The sequence below is a fragment of the Suricata suricatta genome, chromosome 3, assembly GCF_006229205.1.
Source record: "Suricata suricatta isolate VVHF042 chromosome 3, meerkat_22Aug2017_6uvM2_HiC, whole genome shotgun sequence".
Taxonomy (NCBI): Eukaryota; Metazoa; Chordata; class Mammalia; order Carnivora; family Herpestidae; genus Suricata; species Suricata suricatta.
In genome coordinates, this window is record NC_043702.1 from 25,177,902 (window position 1) to 25,189,475 (window position 11,574).

General features: G+C 42.2%; 1 protein-coding gene across 4 annotated transcripts in view; it reads left to right on the forward strand.

Moving 5' to 3' along the window:
- LANCL1 (LanC like 1) overlaps positions 1–8,827 on the forward strand; it is a 34,330-nt gene extending 25,503 nt beyond the window's left edge. For all 4 annotated transcript variants that reach the window (XM_029933916.1, XM_029933914.1, XM_029933913.1 and 1 more), the window contains 6 exons: positions 1,983–2,118; positions 2,658–2,804; positions 5,027–5,209; positions 7,031–7,207; positions 7,649–7,721; positions 8,345–8,827. In XM_029933916.1, coding sequence (XP_029789776.1) covers positions 1,983–2,118; positions 2,658–2,804; positions 5,027–5,209; positions 7,031–7,207; positions 7,649–7,721; positions 8,345–8,421 — 793 coding nt within the window. In that variant the 3' untranslated portion in view covers positions 8,422–8,827. The remainder of the gene's footprint in view (positions 1–1,982; positions 2,119–2,657; positions 2,805–5,026; positions 5,210–7,030; positions 7,208–7,648; positions 7,722–8,344) is intronic.
- Positions 8,828–11,574: the final 2,747 nt, after the last annotated feature.

Sequence of the window (11,574 nt, forward strand, 5' to 3'; positions counted from 1 at the left end):
GTGCTTATATTGAATAGTGCTGGTATGCTTATAATTCCCAGTACATAGACTAAAGTTAGATGAGATATAGTTGCATAGGCACTGCTTGTACTTAACTACTCTGAATGTAAATTCTCCATAGACAACAAGAAAATTTTACAGCCAAATAATGGCTTTGTCCTCAGGTAGTGTGGTCAGCGTCGTACGGTACCTGAGGACAAAGCCATTAGTTAGCAGGGCCGATGTCCTCTCGTTATTGCTCTTTTCCTGGAATTCCCTGGCTCTTTCCTCATACTTTTCCAGCATACTGATGTTTTGTCAAGTCTCACCAAAAATTATATGGTTTTAATACCTTGAATGTTGTCACATTGAACATATAGGGTAATTTAGGGGTAGTTGGGAAGTGCTTTCAAAATTTCATATGATAAAAATCCAAAGAGCAAAGACATTTTCCCTACGTGTCCTGTTTGCTTTCCTCACCTTCCCCACTACCCCCATCCAAAAGCAAGAAAGGCTCATTCTCTGAGTACAGACTACAAATATGGTTGCCTTCCTGAGCTCGTTTCCTTGTGAACTTCACCTACCTTCTGATTCCCTGGGGCCTCCCTTTTTGGTCCTCTGGACAGAAACACACTCTGCCTAGTAATCCCATGACTGCACCTGCATCTGGGGCTAAATGCTGGGAAGGCAAGAAAGGAGCGAAGCAGTGGAGGTTCAGCCCCCTGCTGGGACCACAGCTCCTCCAGGCTGTGAGGAAGGGCCCCCCCCCCCCCCCCCCCCGAGTCTTGGCTTCCATGGCTTCTCTTGCCTTCGTTTCTGCCAACAGCGTGGGATCGCTTGCGGCCCAGGGTGTGAGTCAGTGAAGGGAAAAAGAGGGGAAATGAAACTGAGAGGCTTTACTCACTCTCTGTGATGCTAGGCATGCCCTTTTCCCATCCTTTCTTGACACAGAACTACAGGGCTTCTTCCGGGACTCTTTCGGCCCTGACAGCTCACTTCCAGGTTTGGGACTATTCCGAATTCAGGCCAGGGGAATACCATAGGCAAAAATACGGTAAACTCACCACTGTTTTAGTGGTACTTCAACTTCTGGTCTTCCCCACTCTGCCTGCTGCTGTTTAGTGTTTGGAGTCCTCGAAGAGCCACTTTGCACATTCTCTCCAGGTCTTGGAGCTGCGGTTACCAGGAGAGGGAGGATGGAGTGTGTTTACTCCATCTTTCCTGGAGCCAAAACCGAAAACAACTTTTTGTGGAAAGCTGAACTGAGTCTCAATAGGGAATTAGTACCTTATAATATACCCATTCAATGGAATCCTATACAGCTGTGATAAAGAAGGAGCCTACTCTGCATGTGCTGATGTAGAATGTTTGTCAAGATGTATTGATAAATAGCAAGCCACAGAACACTTGGGGAGATACAGAGATGCATAACGATGCTTCTGTGTGCATAAAATAATCCTGGGAATATCCAAGAATTGGTAACCATGGTTGTTTCTGAGAAGAAGGGCTGGAGGGCGGGGAGGCTGACAGAGGCTGACGGAGGCCGGCTGCGGTGCATCAGGCTGCTGCACAGCCGTGCACGTAGGCCTGATGACATGTTAACAAGTAAACCAAGGAAGCAGGTGACCGGGGTGCAGCAGGCTTTTCATTCGGAGGAAGTAGCTTTCATTCTTTGAATTTGTTGGTCATTTCTATTGTGTACTGAAGAAAAATTCAATTGAGGGATAATCTTTGAACCCTGACTACCCTTTGTGGTCTGGCTCAGCCCACTTCATGTATAATAATATATAACAACTTGTAATATAATATATGAAACTATTTAGTTTATAAAATTAATTCTAATATATTTAAAATGTTTAAAATAACTGTAATAGTAAATTAATATGTAATTTATATACATATATTTGTGTGTATGTGCATATTTTTTGATGTACCATTTTTAAGTATATACCATTGTCCAATCCCTTTCAAGTTATCTTAGGCATATATGTGTCTTTTCCCAGGCTAATTCACCTAAATAAGATTGATCCCCACGCTCCAAATGAAATACTCTATGGACGGATGGGCTACATCTATGCTCTTCTCTTTGTGAATAAGAACTTTGGAGTGGAAAAGATTCCTCAAAGCCACATTCAGCAGGTACCACATTTTTGTGCTTTTTGGAATCTTGTTAGGCTCCCAGTTAGGACGCGTTGTTAGGATCCCTGAACTACTGATTTTATTTCTACAGTTAGCATAGCCCCGGTGTGGGCTTCTAAAGATCAGGCAGGATCAGAGAGCTGACAGTGTCCTGCTGAGCTGCCGTTGGATACACAGAGAGTGCCTGGGAGTGACAAGTACAGCCTGCTCCGTATGAGACTGTCACCTGTGCAAAGATGAGGGCCAGGTCTCACCTCCCCAGGGCCAGGTGTCTCCTTTCATGGCTGAGGGAATGCATGCTTTCCTCTGACAAGTGAATTCTTACAAGGTCCCATAAAGAGAGTTCAGGATTTCTATATCTCTGTCTTTTAGGCAGAATAGTCATCCCTGCTTTCTGCGAGTAGAATTAAACCGGGCCCGTCCATGGCCGTCAGATTGCGTCCCGTTCACTGTGTTCTGCATATCTCTTAGCAGAAAGTTCCACCGGGAAGATTTTTATTCCGATTCTCTCATTATCCCTATCGGTTTTCTCCCTGTAGGTTTGTGAAACAGTCCTAACCTCTGGAGAAAACCTAGCTAAAAAGAGGAACTTCACAGCAAAGACTCCACTGATGTATGAATGGTACCAAGAATATTATGTGGGGGCTGCTCATGGCCTGGCAGGAATTTATTACTACCTGATGCAGGTGAGAGGGGAAGATGGTGAACCTTGCCGGCACACCTGCGGATGGGACTGTCAGGGGTGAGGACGCCGGTGCGGCCCCCGGGTGTCGCACTCTGCCGACCACGGCGTCACTCTGCTTACAATGTCCCGGCCTAGACATACAAGGGCAGCGTTTGCCAAGGTGCTTGTGAAAGTGCTTACACATAAAAGGCACCCCGCTGTGAGATGACTTTCGATTTGTAGGTGACCGTCCTTGCCCGCTAGTGCCACTCCTGCGGACTGACGTGTTCTCCTGTCCTTCGGCCCGCGGTGCCTCATGCTCTGCTCTTTCAGCAGATGCCTTGAATTAATATTATTGCATATGATTAGACACAACCCATTGAAACAAATTCCAGAAGTAAGAACAAAATCAATAGAAAACAAATGAGCATATGCTGCCCGAGGCTCACTTAGAGAGCAAAGCCACGGAGCCTTTTCAGCAGATTTTGTGTAACTTACCTGAAAAATAGCTGAATGCGCTGTGCCCAACAGCTCTTTGGATCTAATACCAGAGAGGGACGTTAGCCAAAGTCAAATAGACTAAGGCTAAATAGAATTGACTGCAGCAAGCGTAACCTGGCAGGGGCGAGGGGGTCAGAAGAGGACTTCTCCTGAGAGCATTATTTCTGGGGGCTTATTCAGCTCCCTTTAAGGAGAAATTGGCACTCAGGAATAAGAATTCATAGCAAAAGAAAATTGATTTTTAATGGCAGCAGAGGTGCCCCCCTCACCTTCCCAAAGTACAATGCAGCATAAAGAAAAGTGTTTCATTAATATGTTCAACATGAGTGCTTGGATATACATACTATTAGCTGGTTGAGTAGCTGGCTGCAATAATGCAAAATCAATGTCAGACATTCCCTCTCCCTGTAGCTAAACAATGACAACGAAGCTGAAAAACTCAAGGTTATTATTGCTTTTGAATGCAAAGTCACACTTGGACTGGCAGTGGAAGTAAGACCGAATTTTGTATTTGTTCTGCACTTATCAATTAAGAGTTTTCGACTGAAGGGTTTTGACAATTCAGACTTAGACTCCTTTCTTTTTCTGGCATAAACCTCCACTGGCTCTGTATTTCCAGAAGTGAATGTATATGCTTACGTTGTCAGGAAAAGAGAGTTCTTGTATTCTGAAGTTTAAAGGTGAGGTCGAGCTCTAGATATCAGTGACTGGACAGCCTCATGACCGTTCATTGAAGCGGGTCATTAGGAGTCATTTTATTCTCCATCTGCCTCCTTTTGGTGGCCGTAGTGAGAAATCTAGAAACCTGTGTTCTGAGTTTTCCATTGGCTGAGTATTGTCTATTTGAAATGATTTCATTTTTAATCCTAAAAGTCCATTACAGGAGGTGCTTATGCATCAACATAAAACAAACTATTATTTGTAGTCCATTTTAGACAAATTCTGCAAATCGGAGGGAAAAGGCACTCATTCTACTCTAGCAGTTCAAGGTGAGCTTGAACAATGTTCCTTGAGTAAAGTGAAATCTGTATATGCCCTGGAGAACTTCGTGCACAGTCAGTGCCTGTGCCTCACGCCCACATGCCCATCCGCTGCCCAACAGAGACAACACTTTGAATTTGTTCTTCGGAAAAGTGAGATGTGCAATGAATTAAGGGCAGGACCAAAGGAGAAACTAAAAGCATATCAACAGTGGAGGCCCTTACGCCCTGTGGCAGTGTGTTCCAGCAGTCTGTACATCGTTGTGTCAAAATAATCCTGCATACATATCAATACCAAATCCTCTGCAAAAAGCCTTAATCTAGAGGCACATAGCAGTCTGGGATCTAAACGCCTGGTCTTCCAACTTGTTAGCATCCTCTTCGATTGGAAACAGCTACTATTTCTCTACATGTAATAATGAAAGTTACACTTCTGTTGTCTAATGCATCTCTTCGTGGCTTTCAAAGTTTGCTTAAGGTATTAACACCTTAGGAAATGTCTCTTGTGCTCATGCATTGACTTAGGAAAATTATTTATATGTATGTATACAACGATAAATATTGAAAAATAGTACGTGCCTAAGGCCCCAAGACTTCACTGATAGCCGAATTTAATTTGTTCCAATAGATTAAAATAAATGGAATGGAATCCAAATCTAGTTCCTTGTGGTCAATCTTTTTTTTCTGGTTTAAAACTCATCCCTGAGCCTCAGGAAGATCTGTTTGCTTCAGCAGAACTAAGGATTCCTTTTCTCATTTTTAGCCCAGCCTTCAGGTGAGCCAGGTGAAGTTACATAGTTTGGTCAAGCCCAGTGTAGACTATGTCTGCCAGCTGAAATTTCCTTCCGGCAATTATCCTCCTTGTGTGGATGACAGTCGAGATCTGCTAGTGCACTGGTGTCACGGCTCACCTGGCGTAATCTACATGCTCCTCCAGGCCTATAAGGTACTGTGAATTTTCTCATTTTCGAAATAAATCAGAAAATGTGACATCAAATTCTATAACTTAAAGTTATTTTTCTGTATAATCTTTAAAGGAGCAGTAGGTACATTACTTGTTGGACCTAAGATCATCTTGCTAAATGGATTCTAATCATTCTTACCGTTTCCCTCTACACCAGAGCAGACACTGTTTTCCTAGGTCAGGAGGTTGCTTCGCTGACAGCTAGAATAGCCAAGATGGTAGCGGCAGGAGGAGAGCCAAGACAAGTATCCCGGAAGTTCGGTGAAAACCAGAGCCTTTCTTGTGCAGGGCTGGTGGGATTGTAAACGGGTGCAGCTGCCATAGAAGAGAGTTTGGATGTTCGTCAAAAAAATTAAACGTAGAGTTTGGTAGTTCCTCAAAAAACTAAACATGGAATGAGTATGTGATCCAGCCATTCAACTCCTAGGTATATACTCCCAAAAATTTAAACACAAGGATTCATATAGATATCTGTACACACATGTTCCACAGCAGCATTACTCACAATAGCCAAAATACAAAATGTGATACCCCCCTCCACCCACACAATGGAATATTATTCAACCATACGAAAGAATGAACTTCTGATCCATACTACGACAGCAGGGACCCTGGAAACATTATGCCAAGTGAAATAAGCCAGATGTTCAAGGACAAATTCTGTATGATTCCTTTTATATGATGTGATGGTTAATAAGTAGCATCAAGAACAGGCAAACGCATACAGGAGAGAGCAGAAGAGAAGCTAGCGGGGCCTAATGCCCGGGGGGAGGGAGGGGGAGGTGCAGGACCACTTCGTGGATACTGAGCTTGTTTGGGATGATGAAAACATCTTGGAAATAGTGGTGATGAGTATACAACATTGTGAAGGTAGTTAATGCCACTGAATTCAATGTCACTGAATTTAAATGACTAAAATGACAACTTTTATATTTTCTCTTATTTTACCACGATAAAAGAAATGCACATATCATTTCTTAAAAAGCACGCTATGGCAGAGCCGTAATCAAAGAACAGGGTTTTATTTCAAAGAAAAAGGGAAAAAAAATACGTAAGTAAATCAAGATATCTATGTCCTTTGGTGCCAAATCTGCAAATTACAAATCTGTGGACTATACATAGCATTGATATCTCATAACTCTAAGATTTTAGTACATCAAATTGTACTTTCAGAAAGTTGGGTATAATGGAAAAACTTTCTAAACCACCTTATTCTATTTTTAAGAACACTTAGTTTGCAATGAGATATTAGAGCTGTCTCCTTAGAATATTTCTTGAGTCCCTGATCCATATACAGGAGGCCAAAAGGGATTGTAAACGTGTGTCTCTATTTTTCTGACAAAGTATAGTGTTTTATAATCAGATCAGTTTTTATAATCAATTTCATAGACAGTTTCTTCCCCGTATATAAAGAAACTTCCTGATAGTGAAGGGCATTGTTAACCGAAGAAGATAGCATGCGGTTCTCTGGAATGGAACATGGTAATAGCAAGTCACAAGTGAAATCAGTGCTGCCTCACCGGTAACCCCTGCGTACACAAACCCAGAGTGCACACGAAACTAGATGGCACAGACAAGGTCACGTGCAGTTATTTAAAAGCAAAACAAGCAAAGCTAGTCAACTTTTGTAATTTGTCCCCACACACATAACATCTCTCTGACTCTAAATCCCTTGCCCTTTCTTCCCAAGCCACATCCATCTCGCCTCCCTTCCCCCGTCTCCCCTCCTCTCCCATCGGGAAGGAATGTCAACAGAAGTTTCTTTTACATCCCTTGTAATAAAACTTTCCCTCGGCTCCGCAGGTGTTCAGAGAGGAACACTACCTCAATGACGCGTACCAGTGTGCTGACGTGATCTGGCAGTACGGGTTGCTGAAGAAGGGGTACGGGCTGTGCCACGGCACCGCCGGCAACGCCTACGCCTTCCTGACGCTGTACAACCTCACACAGGACGTGAAGTACCTGTACAGGGCCTGTAAGGTAGGCGCCCGAGCCGCCGGGAAGAAATCCCCTTCTCCCGGGAGATTGTAGAGAGGGCTCCAGTCAATCTGATTTAATTCATTTACCTTTGAAACCGTGAGTCTTAGAACAAATCCAGTCATTTAAGAAAAGCCTTCTAAACCCATTTCAGTTGAATTAGCTTTCTTGTATAAGGACACGGTTCTGTTCAACTGCATTTATTGGGGAAAAAAAGAAAGAAATTTTCCTCTGATAACCTCGGAGACCGTGGCTCAGACGGCTCATGACATTCCTCCTCCCCATCCTTCAGACTCTCTCAGACCATGTTTCTCTGTACAAACCCCTTTTTTCTGCCTTGAAGATCGTTTTTGACTTTTCAGAGTAATTCTTATGGAATCTCTACCAACTTTTGGGGGTCTCCGGAAGAAATCACTACTGTAATTAACATGGTCTCACTTTCAGTTTGCTGAGTGGTGCTTAGATTATGGAGAACATGGATGCAGAACACCGGACACCCCCTTCTCCCTCTTCGAAGGTATTTTTCACACCTTACTTAGTCGTCTTATAATGTCAGTATCTAATTCTCTGCTTGGTAATTAATGTATCTGAATTCGAGCTTTATCAACAAGTTAATTTTGTAGTCATTTCTTAAACTACCTCTTTACTTCCTAACATGATAACTCAGTATTAAAAATCAAGTAGTACATGGATCATCTTAGACCTAATACAAGTAGTCATAATGGTGACTACCCTTTATGGAGCCAAACAAGGCTTGGCATTTTGCAGATGCCCCCATAAATGATCTCAGCAAGAACATATAGACATTATTATCCTCATGTCACAAATGAGGACATGGAAGCTCAGACAGCTAAGTGGCCTGTGGTGCCGGGTGAAGGAGCTGACATGTGATAAATGACAGGGCTGTGCCTTGACCTTCTCTGGCTCAACTCTCCCTCCTGTCCTCCGCCTGGATGAAGAGACTGAGCACCTCACTAGTGATCTCCTCTCGTGTTGGCCTGCATCGTGTATTAAACGGATGCTCGTTTCATTGAAGTCATTGCCATTAGTACCATGACGTTGGTGGTGGTATAGAATGAAGCCACTCTATAAAATGGAGTCATGTGGTATGATAACTTTTGCCTCTTTTTCTTCCTTCAGGAATGGCTGGGACAATATATTTCCTGGCCGACCTCCTAGTGCCCACAAAAGCCAGGTTCCCTGCGTTTGAACTATAAAAGGAACGCCTGCCCCCTGCAACTCACTGCATGACCCTTTCTGTGTATCAAACCTGGACTAAGTGCTTTTATTGCTTTTCAAGGAAACACAGGGTCAAACCGTGTACTTGATTTAGTTGATTTTTTTTTAATTTCATAATTTGCCTTCAGTTCGGTTCCTTCTGTTTATCATTTACTTTTACTGAAAAGTATCCAAGGAAATCTTTTAACTTCAGTTTCCTCCTAAAGGAAGGGTGGATGATATGTACAGTGTTTTGAGGGCATAGATATATATATCAGTTTCAGAATTTGGATGAAACCTTTCTCTTAAGCTTATGAACATAACCATCCTTTGCTGTTCTAGAACTGTTTAAAAGAAACTAAATGTACATAAAGAAAAATACATGGTTATTGTTGGATATTGTTATTTGCCTCTTTGGTATTTTTCCTCCAACAAGGCGGGCAGTTTTATAACTTTGCTTTTCTTTAAGTGGTTGATTATGAAGGGGGACAAGAAAATTAATAACTCTATGCTTCGGAGACAAAAGCTGCAAGAGTTGCAAACTGGTTTAAGGGCCTCAAATCCACCGCGCTTCTCTAACTAGGCGATGATACAAATCCACCGCGCTTCTCTAACTAGGCGATGATACTTTCAGATTTCCTTCTCTTTGGTAGCAAAGCACCCAGGTTCCATAAGTCAACATTTTTATCAAAAACTTGTAAAGTGCACTGGTGGTTTTGGAAATTCTGGTTTGAAGATCAGTTCAAGATAAGCTACCAAAAGCTTATTGTTTATTCTAAAATAAGTTAGTGTATATTTGAACTATTTATTTACATTCGTTTGTTCCTCAGATTTAGTATAAGATCAGGAAACTATTTTCTACTTGTGACTATGCGGTGACTTGGGATTGGAGTTCACCTTGTCCAACTGACCTTCTAAACTTTGACTTGTGTTTCACTTACTTGGCAATGACTGCGCGTTACTGCTCGCAGTTTGGTACAAGCCATAACCTATTTTCCTTCCTTTCAATCTATCTGGATGTTTGTCTTTTCACTAAATAGTGTGGTATTCTACATCTCTCTAAAAGAGGGACAGGGTGCCATAGAGCCAATAACTTGAACAAAAACAGTAAGCTTTTCATTGAAAGGCTGTTTATTTAGGAGGTATCTATCCAGTGAAAAGGTTTAGAATAAACACATTTCATCTCTTTGCATATCCTAGGTTTCACACCCATCGGTTTCTGAGCCCTCAGGATCAGGTATTTACCTGGTAGATGAAGGGTGCCTGATGCTTCCGGGTCTGCACTGATGTTTTCACTCATCAGCTTGCCCTCCTCCTCCCTTCACTGCCTTTCCCAGGCTTCTGTCATCTTTTCTTGCATGTTATGACTGATTGGGGAACATTTTGCACCTTTGAAAAACAGGGTCTAAGAATTTTAAATATGCCTATTTCGTGGCTTTCTTGGTCACAAAAGCGTGCTCTTTTTATTTTAACTTGGAACCAAATCCCAATATGTTGGTTCCTCCAGATAGTAGTCCCCTATTATTTTCCATTTAGCTCCAAAATAGCTTATATTATTGGAAATTGTCTGACCCTTTAAAGGCTTCTGGCAGAAGGATCTAAAAACCAGCCCACTGCTCAGTTCCTAGGGTTAGCTTACTCCTCGCTGACTCACACTAGTTGGGAAAACCTCCTGCTCTCAGAGGTCTGAAGCTGCAGGTTAGCTGCGCCTTTCTCCCTGAGCGGTTCACATCTGCAGATAAGCAGTGTTTGCATTCCTTGTAAAGCTAATTTGCCTTTGGCTGGATGTCCAACTTGAAAGAATAAAACCCATTAGGTTTGGTTAAATGTCTTACAATACTCTGCCTGGGGCGTCTGGGTGTCTTTGTCTTTGGCTCTGGTCCTGATCTCATGGTTCTTTGGTTCTTTGGTTCCAGCCCCGCTCGGGCTCTGTGCTGACAGCTCAGAGCCTGGAGCCTGCTTCAGATTCTTTGTCTCCCTCTCTCTCTGCCCCTCCCCACTCATGCTCTGTCTCTCTCTGTCTCAGTAATAAATTAAAAAAAAAATACTGTGCCTATACTTTTAGCTACTATAATTACCAATGGAAAAAGAGCAAAACACACTTTCTCTTAGCCAGAGGAAACGTGATCACAGTGCATCTCCAACATCCTGATTAATTTAACCCCAGGAAGACTCCTAGATGGGGAGGAGAACATTTTGAATTAAGAGTTACTGATATTTAGATTGCAATTTACTGTTGTCCATTAACAAATTCATCAATACAGACACAATTCAGGGTTGCTGTTTTTTTTCAAAAACTTTTTAGGACTTTAATTAAACTGGCAGGATTTTCTATTCATGCCATTGTTTGGTTTATTTATGCTTAAGGAGTAAGAAAATCCGATAGGATTTTAAACTCCAGCAAAAGCCATAAAATGAAGACCAGTATCCTAATGCCAATGTGGAAACTGAGAGAAACTTGTTTTCAGCTCTCTTAGTTTTAAAAGGAAGAGGTGTTATTGCAGTTCTATTTCTGTTACATCATTTTCCCCTCAGATATTTTTCTTTTCTTTTGGTTAAAAAAAAACCTTTCCAAAAGTTGCCTCCCAAAAAAACTTCACAGTATCTCTTCCCTCCTCATGCAAAAACAAGATAGTAGTAAAACCTCAGTTCCTGAGCAGTGTTCGTTTATCCTGCCATGCGTTTCTGCACCTGTGGTGATGAGAAATTACAGCAGTTAACTTTTCATCATGTAGAAGTGATAACGTTCTCACAGCCATTTCCATCATCTCATTGGGCTTTGGTCTCCTCTGAGTTGTTGGTCTTTAATCCTTAGAGTCTTTGGTTTCCTTTTCATCTTTGATGTCAGATCCAATAATTTGGCATCAAAAGCCTTGACAGTAGGAAGAGTTTTAGGTAAAAGTAGATCCAGGATGGCTTTCTCTTCTTACTGTCACTTCCCTATGTCACCAAATTGGGTGACCTACTCTTGCTCTTATATGTCTTCAGGTTAATTTGAATCTGATCTGTTGGTGCCCCACCTGCTACTGGCTGATGTGAAATACAAAATGTGTAGGGTGAACAATTATTCATCTATTCCTTTGGCTTCTAGAACTCATCTCCAGTCCTTATTACTCATCCCGAGTTCTGATTTCACCTCTGCTTCTTGGCAG